This window comes from Triticum aestivum, chromosome 6D, assembly GCF_018294505.1.
Source record: "Triticum aestivum cultivar Chinese Spring chromosome 6D, IWGSC CS RefSeq v2.1, whole genome shotgun sequence".
In the NCBI taxonomy this organism is placed as follows: Eukaryota; Viridiplantae; Streptophyta; class Magnoliopsida; order Poales; family Poaceae; genus Triticum; species Triticum aestivum.
This window is the reverse complement of record NC_057811.1, coordinates 298,583,187-298,601,916: the sequence shown is the minus strand read 5'-3', so window position 1 is coordinate 298,601,916 and position 18,730 is coordinate 298,583,187. Positions and strand designations below refer to the sequence as shown.

Genomic DNA, 18,730 nt, shown 5'->3' with positions numbered 1-18,730 from the left:
AACGTAGCAGAAATTCAAAATTTTCTACGCATCACCAAGATCAATCTATGGAGTAATCTAGCACCGAGGGGAAGGGGAGTGCATCTACATACCATTGTAGATCGCTAAGCGGAAGCGTTGCAAGAACGCGGATGAAGGAGTCGTACTCGTAGCGATTCAGATCGCGGTTGATTCCGATCTAAGCGCCGAACCACGGCGCCTCCGCGTTCAACACACGTGCAGCCCGGTGACGTCTCCCACGCCTTGATCCAGCAAGGAGAGAGGGAGAGGTTGGGGAAGACTCCGTCCAGCAGTAGCACGACGGCGTGGTGGTGGTGGAGGAGCGTGGCACTCCAGCAGGGCTTCGCCAAGCACTGCGAGAGACGAGGAGGGAGAGGAGTAGGGCTACGCTATGAGGGAGATGTTCTCCTGTGTATGGTAGCCCCAAAACCCCCACTATATATAGGGGAGGGGGAGGGGCTGCGCCCCCATCTAGGGTCCCCCCCCCCAAGGGGTGCGGCCAGCCCTAGATGGGACTTGGGGGGCGGCCAAGGGGGGAGAGAGGGGGGCGCACCACTAGGTGGGCCTTAGGCCCATCTGAGCCTAGGGTTTCCCCTTTCCCCCCTTCCTGCGCCCTGGGCCCCTTGTGGGAGGCGCACCAGCCCACCTAGGGGCTGGTCCCTTCCCACACTTGGCCCACGCAACCCTCTGGGGCCGGTGGCCCCACCTGGTGGACCCCCGGGACCCTCCCGGTGGTCCCGGTACGTTACCGATAGCACCCGAAACTTTTCCGGTGACCAAAACAGGACTTCCCATATATAAATCTTTACCTCCGGACCATTCCGGAACTCCCCGTGACGTCCGGGATCTCATCCGGGACTCCGAACAACATTCGGTAACCATGTATATCTATTCCCTATAACCCTAGCGTCATCGAACCTTAAGTGTGTAGACCCTACGGGTTCGGGAACCATGCAGACATGACCGAGACGTTCTCCGGCCAATAACCAACAGCGGGATCTGGATACCCATGTTGGCTCCCACATGTTCCACGATGATCTCATCAGATGAACCACGATGTCGGGGATTCAATCAATCCCGTATACAATTCCCTTTGTCAATCGGTATGTTACTTGCCCGAGATTCGATCGTCGATATCCCGATACCTTGTTCAATCTCGTTACCGGCAAGTCTCTTTACTCGTTCCGTAACACATCATCCCGTGATCAACTCCTTGGTCACATTGTGCACATTATGATGATGTCCTACCGAGTAGGCCCAGAGATACCTCTCCGTTTACACGGAGTGACAAATCCCAGTCTCGATTCGTGCCAACCCAACAGACACTTTCGGAGATACCTGTAGTGCACCTTTATAGCCACCCAGTTACGTTGTGACGTTTGGTACACCCAAAGCATTCCTACGGTATCCGGGAGTTGCACAATCTCATGGTCTAAGGAAATGATACTTGACATTAGAAAAGCTCTTAGCAAACGAACTACACGATCTTGTGCTAGGCTTAGGATTGGGTCTTGTCCATCACATCATTCTCCTAATGATGTGATCCCGTTATCAACGACATCTAATGTCCATGGTCAGGAAACCGTAACCATCTATTGATCAACGAGCGAGTCAACTAGAGGCTTACTAGGGACATGGTGTTGTCTATGTATCCACACATGTATCTGAGTTTCCTATCAATACAATTTTAGCATGGATAATAAACGATTATCATGAACAAGGAACTATAATAATAACCAATTTATTATTGCCTCTAGGGCATATTTCCAACAGGTGACACCAAGCGTAAAATATCAGATGGTTCCTTGAGAAGAACTATGTAAACATAAAACCCAAGGGGGGACTTGGGATTACCAAATCCAAAAATATGAGCCCTTCTTTAATTTCGAAATGGATTTGGAAAATTTCTCAGCGCGACGATAGCTTGTGGGCTAGGCTTCTTAAAGCTAAATATTTCTCCAACTCTTCCTTTTTCTCTTCCTCTTCCAAAGGGTCGCAATTCTGGAATGGGATCCAATCCTGCAAAGGTATCTTCAACAATGGGCTAACTTTACGGTAGGCGATGGGGCCGTTGCCAAATTTTGGACATGCAAGTGGATGGATTTCAGATGTTCTCTCGTTCGTCACATTTCCTTAACTATTTGTAGTTGCTCCCGACCCGGTTATCTTAGTTAAAGACGCGTGTGGATGACACCACTAGCATTTTATTCTTCTATAACTTTTCTATCCACGAATCTGACTCCTGGGAAGTTTTATAGAATATCATTAATCAGACCCGGCTCCTCGGTTCAAAAGACACGATATCTTAGGACATGTAACCTTCGGGAAGTTTCTCAGTCATATCCATGTACTCTAAGCTATGTCATGGTCCTAGGCTGGGATTTTTGAAAGGATCTTTGAGCGACACGCCTATCTCAAGCTTCTAAAGATCGCCTCCATACTGCGATGAATCTTCATAGACGCAACAACCTTGATAATGGCATGTGTGCCCTATGCGGCACGCATGAAAACGTAGATCACTTGCTCTTTCAATGTGCTCCAACTTTGTTCCTCTGGAGCTGTTATAGCCAATGTTTTGGCATTGATTGGCGCCCTAATTCGATGCAAGATCTGTTAGGCTTGCTTCAGAACGCCTGAGGCCAATCACGGAGATTAGCATGGTGTACTTTTGGTGCATTGGTATGGGTTGGACCCAAGCTTTTAAATCTAGGCCGATACAACCGATATGCAGGCCAATATATCACTTTTGTGGCCCTGTCAACATAAAAACATAACATGTCATTTGGTAAATATCATTTTTCAATATATCATCTGATATGGACTGAAATATTGACCGATATGACCGATATCTAGACCGATATGTCCACCGATATAGAATGATACATAGATGACAACAATTCTTTATTAGAAAGCAGTGAAATAAGATTATGCATTTACAAGTTTATTTTATATTATCAAAAGTCATGCACAATGTTTCGTTCAAATGCATATATATATTGTATTGTTTTTAATCATAGAGTAAGGATTTTGTGAATCTTTTCTTAATAGGTTCTTAATCAACAAGCTAATAAACTAGGAATCTAAAAGTGTTATGTTAAAGCATTGCCGTCATACACTTTTGTTTACTAAAATTAAATGTCTCAAACTAAAATAATGAAAAAAAACTAGACATGTTTTCTCTGATATATCTACATATCGTCCGATATATCACCCGATATCCAACATTCGATATGTCGAAGCCAAACCGATATGAACCCGATATTCGATATTTTGAAGCTTGGGACCATTCAAAACGAACTTGCCATCGAGGGAATTTTACTCTCCCATCCTGCTGACCGTATTTTGAAATGGCTTTTATCTACTAGATATCTAAATAAGAGCTCGCCACTACTTGATTTCTCTTGACACGCAGCATATCCACCTCCTCTGGGAAAGAGAAAGACGCTGACGTTGTGCTGTCCAAGCTTAGGGCTATCCACGCCATCAACCACCATCAAGTCGTTGCTTGAGCCTGCACTTTTGACTTAGCTCTGATGTTTCATTACATGAACTTAATCTGCTTCTAGCCTCGGACTATATTGTGTGCGATATTATCTGTTCCGACTCTGTATTTGACTCCTATGTCGTCTCTGCTTTTATTAATTCAATATAAAGCCGAGCGTCCCTAGCACCTTTTCTCTAAAAAACAATGTTCAAACACACATGGTATAAAATCCGGTTCATGTGTTTGCTCATCGGTGATACTAGATAACAATGGCGTGATTGAAGAGAATAGATCGGAAGTTTTCTCCGAAGAAAAAAAAAACAATGGCGTGATGCGCCGTGCAACCAATCGACATGATACGTTGGTCATAAAACTAAACCTAAACCTGGCTTGTCAATGACACCGCAAATCAGCTCGGCTCTTCTCACTCACTCCAACCACTCCGGTTTGACTAAGTTTGCCAATCCGGGTCCCGCCTCTACCCGGGGTTACAACTGGATGGTGCCGGTCGAGAAAGATTTTAGACAAAACGGGGCTCGTGACGTACTAGTTGATCGGGACCAGTCAAACCCAAACCACCAACCGCCCCTTCCCTTCACGCATCTCCATGGGGTCCGAAGCCAGCGGCGGCGCCGCCGCGATTGACCTGCTCCGCTCGGCGGCGCCCTTCCTGCCGGACGCCGACCTCCTCCTGACGCCCGGCACGGGGCTCGTCCTCGTCGACCTCGTTAACGGCTTCTGCACCGTCGGCGCCGGGAACCTCGTGAGTTCTGCTCCCCCTCCTCTGCTCTGTTTTTGAGTATATTATAAAGTGAAGATCCTTCGCGCGAGGTTGATCGGCTCTTGCGGGATCTCGGCGGTCCGGTGGATGCATGCCACCATGCCGAAAGAGTTGGAGTTTTGCTGGTTGCTCTACGATGGGGACGCGAGTGAATGGGCCAGATATCCTCTCGCAGCTTCCTCCTGCCTCGCTTCTCGGCTCTTGTTGTTCTCTTCTTGTCACGCACTCCTCGCTCCGTCTCGTGTTTATTTCTTGTCTCTTTTCTCTTTCTGGCCCATCTTGAATCTCCAATTCCCTTTTCTTCCTCCCATGAATTAATATCAATCTGCATGAAGTATTATTACTCGTTTTACTTATAAGAAAGATGGCGTTTGCAGGCCCCTGTCACGCCGAATAAGCAGATCGAGAAGATGGTGGAGGAGTCTACCAGGCTTGCCAAGGTGTTCTGCCAGAGGAACTGGCCGGTCTTTGCGTTCCTTGATACCCACCACCCCGATAAACCTGAGCCGCCTTTTCCGCCGCACTGTATCATCGGTTCCGGTGAAGAAAACTTTGTTCCAGGTTAAACACCAGCTCCACATTTTTTGCATTATTACTTATCTTAAGCCTTTCGCAGAGCATGTTCAGTTTCTATGAACTGATTCTTTCATGTTGAATTGGGATATGCTAAATCGATGGTTTTGGCAACCTGATAAGATATGGGAGAATGACAACAGAATACGTTCCATATCTGGGTTCTGACGAAGTTCAATCTGCCATATGCAGCTCTGGAGTGGCTGGAGAATGATCCAAATGTGACAATGAGGCGCAAGGACTGCATTGATGGTTATCTTGCTTCATTTGAGAAGGACGGGTCCAATGTTTTCAGCGAGTGGGTCGCAAAGTTCCAGATCAAAACCGTAAGAGATCCTTCCTATTTAAGTGTTCGGTGAAAAAAAGTGTGATCCCCATTATAAATGACTCGTGAATTTGCTTGATGCAGGTTTTGGTTGTAGGAATATGCACAGACTACTGTGTTTTGGACTTTGTGAGTTCAACGCTGGCTGCAAGAAACATTGGCCGAGTGCCCCCGTTGGAAGATGTTGTGATCTATTCTGAGGGATGTGCAACATTTGACCTCCCTGTCGAAGTAGCCAGGAGTATGAAAGGAGCTTTGGCCCATCCACAGGTACTCAGCCACTAAACTCTACTATGCATAGTCAGTGAGAGTGTAGACTTCAGAAAGAGAATAGATAGCTTTCGTATTCTGGAGCATGTAATTTTAGCTAGTATTAGGTTTTGTAAAACAGACGACATTGATGGAGTTCCCAGCATCCAGAGTTTATATACCATACCAAAATCCCATGCCATATGATCCGGAGTTTTTATAGCTATAGAACATCAACAAAGAGGAAAATTGTGTTCTACCTAAAAAAAGTGCACTAGTTTTACATGGAAAATGCATTGTCGCGTTGGCCGCGAAGTATTTACGCGTAGAGTTCAGCTGCTTTCTCTTGACATGAAAGTCACTGCATAGACACAACGGTAGCAAATTTGCTTTGATATCTTGCGCGTTCCCTTGCTCATTAAAAGAAAGAAACATGGACTTACAGCTAACCTTTCATAATGATGCAGGATCTTATGCATCACATGGGACTTTACATGGCCAAATCAAGGGGTGCCAAGATAGTTGACGGAATTCTTGAAGAATAAGACTAGATCATTCATCAGGTCTGATGGTCTTGCTGGAAGGACCGTGCTATATAGTTCTATGTAGTCCTGTTTATCCACTCTATGTAGAATAATCAGATGCTGTATCTGCCGCAGAATAGATACCATTCCCAATCTGTGTTTTTATGCCGCGTAGTTTGCATATATTCTGGGTTCCAAGGCTGTGCGTCATAGAATATGAACCGATAAGCTGCTGATGAGATTGCTTGGATAGACATAGATTGGAACGGGTAGCCTCCCCGTCAGACCTCACGATGCGTGTTGCCTAGTGCCACCATACCCATGGGGCCAGGGCGTATGCTGTCCGCTGACGGAAAAAGGTCCACATGGTCTGTAAGTTCACAATTACAGTTCTTCAAACAGGATCCTTTAGCTCCGCCATAGGAGCAAAGCAAACGCCACACTGCACAAGCGTGCCTATACCTATATTGCTGCTGCTCCTGCCACAGGGAAATCTTTTGCGTTCAACTATTTCCTCATTAGATAGAATTAAAAAAAACCTGAAAGACAGGCGAACATAAACAAATGTACTCAATACGGGTCAATATATTATTATTACAGTTTTTACAACAGTTGTACAACACTACAACAGGAGGTCAGTCCATGCATCGGCAAACACCCGTCAATACCCCTCTCAAACAAGACAAGAGGGCTGGGTGCTAAGTTATATACAAACGAGCCATGATATTTGAGTGAGGCTGCTGGGGCATCGTCGGTTAACAGACAACCAGGACACAAAAAATTCTACCTCTTTAGCTTTTGCTGCGCTTCCAATGCAGCAGAGTCTTCTATTTCCACCCTCTCGTTTTTTCCTGCCCTAGAGGCCAGTAACTTCATGCGCCATGTGCCTCTAGGCATTCACGGGACAGGGTGTTCCAATCCAATCGAATCCATATGTTCAATGCTTGACAAGATTTAACGGTGCTGCTGATGGTCACAAACCTGGCAGCTCCTAGCAGACCTAGGGTTTGCAAATGTGCACTGATCACAGGCCCAGATGTTCCCATCATCCATACCACGGGTTGAGCTGCCTGACTTCGAGGCACCAACAGGTGCCTTGTTCTTGCCACTCTTGCTCTTACCGCCAAGGTTCTTGGAGCTTACGGCCTTGCTGCATGCACCTTGGCCGGTATGAGCTCCAACATCATTCAATCCAGACTCCAATGCACGGACCAGGTTTTCGAAATAATTGCGAGTTACGCTGTTAAATAGACAAAGAATTGTTGAGCAGAGATGAGTAAAATAAGTGTACAGCAATGACATGAAAAGTACTGAATTATGGATAACAAAAGCACAAGCTGCAAGAATTTTGCAGTTATACATACGGAGAAAGACCACCACATAATTACACCGTGGAAACCAGTATCTTAACATGATTGTGGGAAACGCTATTCTAATGTCCATATTAAGGATGATGACACCAGTTAGACAGAAACAACACTGACCAGAACAAATACACTAAGAGTTTCATTACCTGGTCAATCCAGCCAACTTTGTACGGAAGTCATTAAAATCTTTAGATGGGCAGTCTGCATCGAGATAGATCTGAAGTTCTTTCTCCGCACACTGATGAAGGCGTTCCAAACCAGATTCTGCTTCACCTGAATAAGTAATAGCAAAAGGATACCCTTTAGTGATAGATACTTCGAATGGAATCTACAGTATGAAAAATACGAACCTTGAACGTATTCGAAGAACTGCCTTTTGGCATGTTCATGGTCTGGAAGGTAATAACCATATGCGTAAGTCCACTTCAATACCCGCCTACATTCAACAATCTGCAAAATGAAACCATACAGCCTGAGTGAGATACTCAGAAAACTGAACAAAAGTACAGGCGACACTTGCTGACTAGAGTGTCATTCATACCTGTAACCATGCTTCAATTATGAACTTAAGCTGTGACTCAGGTTGGCTCTGTATGTCACTTAGCTTTTCAAGCTGTAAGGTTTACCAAACAAAATAACAGTCATTAGGTATTGGAGAATTTTAGCATTAAATTGTGAATCCTTCTAATAACACTGCCCTGAATGACATTGCTCTGATAAAAAAAATGATGCAACCTGTAATATCAATGATGTTACAGATATGAATGTCAGCTACCTTATCATTCTGCAGACTCTGCAGATCCCCAAGCGCCTTTTGCCTTGACTACATCATAACAAAAATAGTGCGTAAATATTGTATGTTACATGCAAAATAAGAGTTGCTAGTAGTACATTAACTATTTCATCAATCAAAATGAAAAAAACAAAGCAACAAACAAAATATTTAGATCTTTATGTTCCTTAGCTTGGCCTACTGAAAATTAGGCTCTTTCCAATGGCGATGAGTGGCTGCGGACGAAACTTTAAATTGCATTGTCTTGGTTTGGCTTCCCACGATCACAGTATCACCCGGCTGCGGTCCCGTGTTATTCATCTTCATGATGGCGATGCTAATACCTCTTTCTTCCACCAACATTCCAGATATTGTAAGAAGAAGAATTTTGTACCCAAGTTGAAGGTTGGTGATCAGGTCGTTACAAACCGAGGGGATAAACATGAGGCTGTGCTGAATTACTATGAAAACCTCATTGGTTCGTCTCAGGTTCGGGATTTTTCCTTGGACCTCTCAGGTTTTCACTTCCAGCAGCATGATTTGGTTTCTTTGGAGGAGCCTTTTTCGGAGGATGAAGTGTGGGCAACCATCAAAGACTTGCCGTTTGATAAAGCACCTGGACCTGACGGGCTTGCTGGTTGTTTTATAAGTCATGTTGGGAAATTATCAGAGTGGACCTGCTGCTAGCTCTCTCAGCTGATCATCATGGTCATGTGTCCAAATTCAGACTTCTCGACTCTGCTCATCTCCCTTCTGCCGAAGAAGGTCAATGCCATCCAGGTGAGACTTCCGGCCCACAAGCCTTATCCACAGTTTTGCCAAACTGGTTGCTAAGCTCATGGCCAATAGCCTTGCACCCTTGCTGCCTGATTTGGTGCCTGTAAACCAATCTGCTTTTGTCAAGGGAAGGAGAATTCATGACAATTTTCTCCTTGTTCAACAAATGGCAAAATGTTTGCACCAACGAAAGGAGCCTCACATTTTACTCAAACTGGATATATAGAAAGCCTTTTGATTCCGTATCTTGGCCTTTCCTCATTGAGGTTTTAAAGCATTTAGGTTTTGGTCAACGTTGGTGCAATTCCACATGTTTGCTGCTCTCCACATCTTCCCTTAGTTCCTAGTCAATGGTGGGCCGGATGAGCACATCTTCCATCGTCGTGGCCTCCATCAAGGTAACCTCCTATCCCCTATGTTATTTATCCTTGTGATGGATGTCTTGAACTCTTGTGAACTGGGCTGCTCATGTGGGTTTGCTGCAACCAGTTTCTATGCTCATGATGTAGTGATGTTTCTCCGGCCTGCTGCAAATGACCTCACATCAGGCAACTTCTGAACATTTTTGGCCATGCCTCAGGTCTTGTGACCAATATGTCCAAGAGCTCGTTACCCCAATTCAGTGTAAGGATGAAGATATGGAGGTCGTATCCAGCAGTTTATCTTGTGATATTAAGCACTTCCCTTGCACCTATTTGGGTCTCCCACTCACGGTCAAGAAGCCTTCCGAGGCAGACCCCCACCCTCTTGTTCATAAGGTTGCTAACAATCTCCCTGGACGAAAGGCATCACTCATGAATCGTACTAGTCGGTTTGTTGTGACGGTATGAGTTGTACTTTCTACCATTCCTATTTATCTCATGATTGCGTAGGGCCTTCCCAAATGGGTGATCAAGGCCATTGATAAGCGGTGTAGGGGGTTTCTTTGGAAGTGCCAGGAAAAGGCTAATGGGGGCAACTGCCTTGACTCCCGGGAGCGAGTCCAGCGACCAACCCAATAGGGTGGTCTTGGTATTCCTAACCTTCAACGTTGGGTTATGGCTGCAGAAAACTGGCGCGGATCACCCATGGTCTGGTTTGCCCGTCCTCGTTCCTCGAAATGCTCTGGCTTTGTTCTGTGTCGCTGTTCAGTCAATTGTTGGAAATGGGCAGACCACTTTGTTCTTGTCTGATCGATGGCTTCAGGAGATCTCCAAACCTTTTCAAGCTGATCTCCAAAAGAGCGGTCAAGCAGCACACTGTGGCTCAAGCTCTAACGGAGCGGAGATGGGTCGCAGACATCAAGGGCGCCCTTACTGTCCAAGTGCTAACTGAATACCTTCAGTTTTGGGATTAAGTGGAGGGACTGCACCTTCAACAGGATGTTCATGATCAGCACCGTTGGCGGTTTACGCGGTCGGGATTGTACTCATGCAAATCAGCATACGAGGCTTTCTTTATTGGTGCGATCAGATTCGCCCCTTGGAAGAGAATCCGGTGGACCTGAGCTCCTTTGCACTTAAGCTATTTATTTGGCTTGCCATCAATAATCAGTGCTGGACAGTAGACCGCCTGGACAAAAGGGGGTTGCCGCACCCGGCTGCATGCCCCTTGTGCGATCAAGTTGAGGAGTCAATTCAGCACATCCTTGTATCGTGCGTCTTTTCCAGGCAGGTCTGGTCTCATATTCTCCAAAGATTAGGCGTAATTGCTATTGCAACCCACCACTGGCCGGTTCTCAAGCTGGTGAGGTCAAGCTCTCATTCAAGTTTCCAAAGAACTCTTGAAAGGGCTTACCTCCTCATTGTCTTGGTGGCGTGGGAAATATGGAAGCATCGGAACGATTGCGTTTTCAATGGCGCTAGACCAAATGTTTCCGTGTTGTTGCTGAGTGCTAACAGTTGCTAATGAGTTCGCCCTCTGGTGTTCAGTTGGAGCTTTGGTGCTTCGGGGGCTTTTCTTTGGGATGCTTACCTTGGACGTTTAGGCTCGTCCTTTGTCTGATTTTGGCCGTTTTGTTTTATGTGTGGTGAGAGTTCTTATTTGTTCCTTTGGGTTGTGTTTGAGGTGTTTGGGTCAACGGAGTTTCTACCCGCATCCTTGTACTTATTTCTTTCTTCTTATTGAAATGATATGCAGCTCTCCTGCGTTTCGAGAGAGAAACAAGCATCAATATTCTATTCTTTGACCCTACCACACTGAGATCTTAAAAACTCGAAATATCCTACATACAGCATTGTCTTCGACCGTAAATGAACTCCTGGCAAGTTTGACAAGCAAAGAAACCACCACTACAACTAAGAACAGTATAGCAGTCATTCAAGCACCACTTCCAACTTCCAAGTTGGCTTAGTACTGATTTGTACATTATGCACCCATGATATTCGTGAGCTCATTGCTAAGCTGACAACGTATATTACCACCCAAAGGTTCACTCACGATTCACCACTACATGATAAGAAATTATCTCATCTGTTGGATTGGGAGTTACATGCCTAGGCTATCTTGAGTGCATAGGAAATGTTTAGGAGTTTAGCTCACTATTTACCCACTTAAGACCTGACATTAAAGGAGTGGCAATGCTGCTAACTGAGTTGAAAATCACTTACTGACTGATTGGCTGCCCATCGCTCATAGTAATGTGTATATCTCTCGAGGGAATTCTTTGCCATTTCTCTTCTCCTTTCAGAATCATCAAACTATAACAGAAATGTAGAAGGAAGGAATTAGCATAAATAATTTAATGATACAATAACTTAATGTTCATGACTAGGTGAACCATTACCGCTCCCTCTTGCCTTGCTGCCTCATAACGGTTACAAGCATAAAAACCACCTGTCCTCTCCCCGTGATCTGACCATGGACCAAGACAAAGCCTGCATTCACAGCATAATGTGTCAACTATCTAAAATGGCAAAAAACTATAAGCAGAAGTGCAGCAGCAATGTGATTGTGTACCAGCAGAATTCAAATTTACATGGCGGTGTGCACGTAATGTGCATGCAGCCCTGGTTTTTTTCAATAGGCCGCTTGCACTTGGGACAAGGCTTCGAATTAGCTAGTATCCTGGAAAACAGAACCAACAGGTGGTGAAGAAAGAAAAAAAGGTATAGTTGATAGTCAAAACAACTCGAAGTAAAAACATACTATATCTGCACAGATGCAGCATTCCATTGACTGAACAACAACACCATTATGTTAGTAAAGATTGGGAAAAGAATAGCACAAACTAAGCAAAAAAGTCTTGGGAGTGCCCATCAGACCCTAGAAGGATACATGTTAGAAAGAACACTAGTGGGGGTGAAATGGAACAATTTAGAGAAGCCAAAAATAGAGATATGTGAGAGAAAGAAAAGGCTTTGCAGTCCAATTTGCGGATCATGTACGCCGGGTATCTACAACAAGCATTTTTGTGAAGAAACCTAATTTGGTTCAGTAAGGAAATATGGCAAGTAGAATTTCAAAAGAGAAGCAAGGTAGTAACTGGTAAGCAATAGGGAAGTGGAGAGAATGAGCAAATAGTTGGTAGAGTAGACAACTTGCTAGTCCCAACTGTGCGTCTTATTCCATTAGCAATTAGATATACAAAGAAGATGGTTAAAGACCAGATGGGCCGGTATACATGTTACACAAACATACGCATGTCAAAGCTTGGCACACTTGGAAATCAGAGATAGTAATACTTCATTGACATGACCATGCTGTTGGATAGACAATGCAAAATTTGGGAGAAGACGTACCAGTTCATATTCTCGGATTCCGCACTATTCTTGAGAATCCATTTGGAAACTGTGGAACAGTCTACAGGGCGATGAGCTTCCTCCGTGCACTGAAAAAAAATCACACGACTTCTTAATTCTAAGCTCGACTGAACATATTACAAATAAGCTACAGCTAGAAATACTCACGTTCCAACAGAACCCGTAAGAACAGCCACAAGAAACATCATAGCTGCCACTGCCAACCACAAATTCCACAGCATATTCGCAGCCAGGAGCAGGACACCATTTTGTCTGTTCAACATAAATGACACACAGTGATAATTGAGGTGCAAATCAAAAGGTGATAGTAGACGGCAGTGAAATACACAAGACATTTAAGCATTTTTTTTCAGTTATCAGCTACCAACAAGAAATTCTGATATATAAAATCAAATACAAAGAAAAGAATAGGTGCCAGAACAAAGGATTGCGCAATGCCAAATTCTGAATCCTTTGGCCAGGTGTGGTCGTCACCACCCTTCCCTAACTGAGCAGCACTTGGTGCTCGGAAAAGAAATTTTGAATTCAGATAAAATTCAGAAAGATGTGGACTTACTTTTCTATTATCTTCAATGTAAGATCTGCAAAGATATCGTTCATACTTCCCCTTATCCTCGTCACTAGCGAATAAATTAACCATATCTTGTCCAACAGCAGCAGAACAGGATGGATCAGGACATCTCAACATCAAACATCCTGGACCATCATTTATAGCTGTGCTAATATAGCCTGTCAATAAAACCGGAAATTTTATCAGCACCAACTAAACATTAAAGCTAAAATCTTTGAACATTGCATTTAATTACAAGAAAAAGGTTATATTAGAAGATGTAAGATAAACTGAAAGCATTCCATGAAACGATGGAACAAAAACTCAAATCGTTATGAAATGATAAAATTGAAACACAGGGGCATATAGACTAAATGGTTCACAAAGTATGCAAAAAGAACTAAAAAGGAACCAGATTGCAAGAGGAGAATAAGGATGGCATCACGTTGAAACACTGGAAAGCTGATATCTGTCTTTGGACATGACATTTGGTTTTGTTATGGGTTTTTCTATATTTCTAGTTAAGTGACCAAAGAAAAATATAGAATGTTAAATTGGAAATCTATGGACTTTTTATCTACTCAATTTCAAAATGGTCCAAACAGGTAATAATATACTATCCAATATATAACTCCAAGCGGCTAGACCCTAGAGCATTCAAATACAGCATTTATGCCCAACAAGTGATATTATTGCATATAAGAAATGAGAACCACAAAAAAAAAAGTTATCAATTTGGAGGAGCATGGCCAATGTTGTGCAACAATAACACTGCAGGCTTGCAACCTATCAGGACAAAGCATAATACATTTGTTTGCGTTCACGCTATAGGAAAAAGCATAATACATTTGTTTGTGTTCACGCATGACTATAAATTGCCATCAATGCTTCTTTCAGAAAAGCATATTCAGGAACACACTCCAGTAAAATGCCCACATGCTCAACTTTGATTGAGGAAGATATGCTCAAATGCAGCTACGGTAAACATCTATGTGTTCAGTCAGAAGAAAAATCAAGGGTAACTTAATAGATAGTTAGGCACACTAGGTCCATCACCAAGCGTATTCATGGCACAATATCTAGGCAAGGGCAGTGTAAAGTATGACCATCCAAAGCAAGGGGATAACAAGAGAACGAACCTCTCCAACATACACCACAGAAAGGATGCCCACATGAAGCAGCACCCATTGACTCACGTGGACAACTTTCGAAGCAAATCCCACACGTAAGCTGTTAAAGGATAGATAAGTAATGTAAGAAGTGGAGTTTATATGCACATGACCTACATGTACGGGAATGTTTTCATTAGCATGTCTAGTCTAGAACATAAAAGGGTGCAAGCCCATCCCTTTGCCGCAAGCATTCAAAATAACAAGCCTACTGTTCAACATTTTCTCCAGTAAAATACAGGTTACCAGGCAGGTCATACTAACTCCACGGGTTACAAAATATACAGGCAATCCAATAATATAAACGTCAACTAGAAGAATACTATATTGTCCAAAGGGCGGAATATGCTTGGGCAACAGAGCAAAAATAAATAAATAGTGAGCCTTACTTCTCTTTCATTTGGCATTTCATTTTGCTTCTCCGGTAAACCAACGGCAGTACGAACTCGTGCTTCATCAACAAACCACTCGTCATGCACCTTACTAACGCTCCTGCAAGAAGAAACTTTATAATGCCTTTACAGAAAGGAAATATTGCGAGCAACATAAATTAAATATCACCGCCTACAGAAGCTGTCACAAAAAAGAAGATACAAGCAGCGCTGCCATCGAGAAGGAAGGGCCAAAGAAGTATGATCCTAATATAGCAGTATCTCATTCGCCTGCACCTATTTTGTGCTTAAACTTAGATAAAAACAACTATTTAAGCATGCAACTACCATGCCAGATGTAATGATGCCTATTACCAGTTATAACTGCGAAGAAGGGCGCAAGCTTCTGATTTCGAAATTGAAAGAACAGTTGAAACCCGATTCATGTCATCTGCTTGATGTTGCTTTATGTCAGTTTCACTCAGTACACTGTAGTTTTGCTGGAATATAAACAAGAAAATAGTATAGTAAGATAAACATAGATATAAGGTGAAATGAACACCTAAGAACCACATAAGCTGAGTACTGCCAGTTCATCGCTAGATTAAATGGAGAGAAAAAAAAGTTAATCTTGGTCAAACCAGCATGTAGTTGGTAAATAAAAAATCCTTTGGCAGTAAAATATGACTATTTGACAGGTACATACACCAAAAATCACCAACTCATGGAGTACATAACCAGGAAAAAATCTAGGCAAAAGAAAAGCAAAATAAGCATTCTGTTGGTTGTATTTTTCAACGTCCAGGAAGAAATTTGCTACTCCCTCCGTTCACTTTTATAAGTCATTTCAGACAACTGAAATTGACCTGCTTTGCATGCTGTCTGAAATATCTTCAACGCCTTATAAAAGTGAACAGAGGGAGTACAACCTTACGATTTCAAGTATATTATTCAGCCTCGAAGAACACATGGAAGCATGTGCAGAGAGAGAAGCTTGGATTGACTTGCGACTGATGACATGCGTTTACATGCTAATAGCCCAAACCTCAATACATTGTCTCCAAAATGTACCCTGGAGGCCCGGACTTTATGTGTCAAAGGTCCCAAAAAAACAAAAAAAAGGCAATATTGTTAAAAAAAATGGGTTTGTTATAACTCTATTTGTGTGGCACAATACCGATATCATTACAATTCTACAATAATATAGACTTCTACGTTCAAAAGCTACCTGGATTGCAGCAACGATTATACCAAATTTAAGCATTGTGTGCACAGTGGCACACTCAGTGAGGTGGGCCATCCAAAAGTGTAGTCAAATTTGGCTACAAATCAAACGGCCTCAAATCTAGCTCCGTGACTTTTCACTTCTTTGCTAACTATATATATTTCCCATCGTTGACCATTTGCATATAACCCTCTTCTTGACTGACCCTCTGAACTGAACGCAGCTCAAGGTCATCCATAATAGATCAAAGAGGGAAGTGCGAAAATCTGCTGTTAAACTGGAGTTTGTAAGGAAAACAAGAGGAGAAGAGTGGATATCGGAGGGTGGGGGACGATGGTAGAGGAAGATGGAAACGAGGGTATTAAGAGCTGGACATTTCATTTATCATAGAAACTTTCTAGAGACTAAATTGGTTCATTTTTTATAAAGGATTTAATGCTCCATGTCCAAATCAATAGATCTTGGACTTGCTATAATTTAACATCATCATGCAAGATGAACGCCTATGTAAGTTAACTATGCACTTCCAAACAATATTCCATAACCAGAACAGTAACTTGTCGGGTTACTTGATTGCGTAAGCAAAGAAAATACCAGTCCTTTAGTGGTCTATGTTAAGCAACACTGCAACACTTTACACGATCAGCTATTGCAGATTGGACAGCACTTGATGCACTCACATCACAACGCTTCAGAATGCAAGTACATCAGACGAAAGTGTGAATAAAATCTAGAAAACATATCATGACAAAATGATGGTATACTGAATGTCAATTCTGTTTCACGAAGAAAGTACACCAAAAAATATATCACAACATCGTATCAAGGAACATTTTTCTGTTTGCATCTGATTAAAACTGAAAATCAGTATGAATGGGAAGCGCACTAACGAATGGAAGATGTGTTCAATCCTATCATTTTAAGTTCTGCATAAGGGAGGAACAAAATTCTACCCCCGAATCAACACGCTAGAGTTGTGTACCATAAGCTTCAAAAGCTTTTCTTTTCCTAAACGTTTCATCTCTTGATATTTAGACAGAATATCACTACAAATAGTGAATCAAAACGAAATAAATTTAACGACCTGTGCCACGATCATGCAAGGTACCCTATTTCATAGTTTGAAGCTAGAAGAGTAGTTGCATCCCACATAGAAATTTCCGTCGACTGTGAGTAAGTAAACACTAAGTAAGACTCGTGTATTCACCTAATTAGTATGACCTGCGAATTAATCACCATCTTTTGGCTAGAGCCATCAAATGATACATTGAAAAACTGCCAGCTCCAATCAAACCAGCAAGCTTCAGGAAACCTCACAAAGTCAGATTCAGAAACATACCAATTAGACTGGTATATCCTTGCATCAGGGTAGCATGTCAGTACATGCCTAATACATACTAACCATTATTTAGTCCCCAGTTTAGAAGTTTTCCTTTTCATGCTTTCCAACAGTCCTACCCTAAACACCTCTCTCCCTATCATGCTATATTCCATTACCACTTATTACCAGCAACCAAAACTGGAATCATAAAGCAGTGCGACACACTGTGAATTACAAGCTACAACACAAAGTGAATTTCGCATGCCGGGACACCAGTCAGAGCTAGCACCTATCCGATAGCCAGAAGTAACTTATCGGGAATGCCCGGCTTGTCTTTTCCTACCGTAGGACATAAACAGAACCACCCTCCGGTTTATATAAGCACATTTCATCCATGGAAAGGACTCTGATCGAGCTCTTCGTCCACGTCAGGCAATCACACGGGCAACCGAAAGCAATATCTAGATCATCCAACCAGTCACATTTCTATCCACTATTTATATATAGTAGTATACGCGAGAGCATTTCTGTCCACATCATCCATCCTATATCGTGAAGGGGCAGACAGAACCACCGATACATGGCCGCTCCGGCGCTGCTGCATCTCCCATTCCGATTATCTCGAACAAGCTATTTCTATACTGGGACCGACCGGACGCCAATCGATGATCACCTGCTGCCTGTGGGAGATTAGGTCATCCGAGTCATCGGAGTCGCGGTCGGCGAAGTCGTAGTCCGCTTCCCCGTCGTCGCTGAGGGCGAGGCCCGCCTCGCCGCCGCTGTAGAAGTCCTCGTCGGCGGAGTCACGCGTGTCGTCCTCTGAATCCATCGCCGCCACCGGCCGCCGCCGCGCGCGCCGGAGCCTCGAGAGCGACCCGGATCGGGCGGATCGGAGCCGCGCCCCACCGTTTGGACGGAACAAGCGGCTCGGATTCGGGGGAGGGACGGGAGTTGGGGAGGAGGAAAGGGGTGGAGCGGAGGAAGACGTGGGGGGGAGGAAGAGGATGGGTGGGATTCGCTCGGGGCAGAGGAAGCCGCGAGCTTTCTCCTTCCTTGTTTGTTTCCGCACGTTTTCTTTCTCGCGTGTAATTTGCTATTTTCTGCTTCTCTGGTAACAACAGTGCTTTCCAGACGGAACCTTTTCCTTTCATGGGAAGGAATCTTGCGCTGCACCAGAAAGGGAGGCATGAATCTTCATCTTCACTTCACAAACAGGAGTGCCTCGCCCCTCCGTGTCCGAATAGCTCTTTGCCACACCACGGCTCCGAGGACAGCTCCAGCGCACGATCCCAAACGGACGTCCGCTTTGTTCGGATTTCGTCCGTTTAGGACGGCAATAGATAGCAAAATGGACACGTGTATCCGCTCGTTGTTGAAGGCGCCCAGCGCAGCGACCGAATCCAAGTTATCTGCCTACCCTTCAGCTCCTCGCCGTGCCGCGCCCCGCCACGCCTCGCCCCGCCCCACCCGCGCCCGCCTCGCCCCGCCCGCGCACCGCTCGC

The 18,730-nt window shown here is 44.0% G+C and overlaps 2 protein-coding genes across 2 annotated transcripts; one reads left to right on the top strand and one right to left on the bottom strand.

Moving 5' to 3' along the window:
* Positions 1–3,959: 3,959 nt before the first annotated feature.
* LOC123144753 (nicotinamidase 1) lies at positions 3,960–6,099 on the top strand. Its single transcript, XM_044563977.1, has 5 exons — positions 3,960–4,247; positions 4,643–4,826; positions 5,031–5,164; positions 5,248–5,433; positions 5,880–6,099. Exons 1-5 carry the CDS (start codon positions 4,092–4,094, stop codon positions 5,955–5,957), a joined length of 738 nt encoding a protein of 245 aa, XP_044419912.1. The 5' UTR covers positions 3,960–4,091; the 3' UTR covers positions 5,958–6,099.
* Positions 6,100–6,501: 402 nt separating this feature from the next.
* On the bottom strand, positions 6,502–18,291 carry LOC123144752 (probable E3 ubiquitin-protein ligase ARI8). The gene is made up of 15 exons (XM_044563976.1): positions 17,902–18,291; positions 15,058–15,182; positions 14,701–14,803; positions 14,282–14,372; positions 13,149–13,321; positions 12,740–12,844; positions 12,572–12,660; positions 11,790–11,897; positions 11,617–11,707; positions 11,441–11,530; positions 8,079–8,126; positions 7,845–7,916; positions 7,654–7,753; positions 7,450–7,576; positions 6,502–7,176 (listed from the first exon to the last, which is right to left on the bottom strand). Exons 1-15 carry the CDS (start codon positions 18,055–18,057, stop codon positions 6,891–6,893), a joined length of 1,764 nt encoding a protein of 587 aa, XP_044419911.1. The 5' UTR covers positions 18,058–18,291; the 3' UTR covers positions 6,502–6,890.
* Between the last annotated feature and the right edge of the window lie 439 nt (positions 18,292–18,730).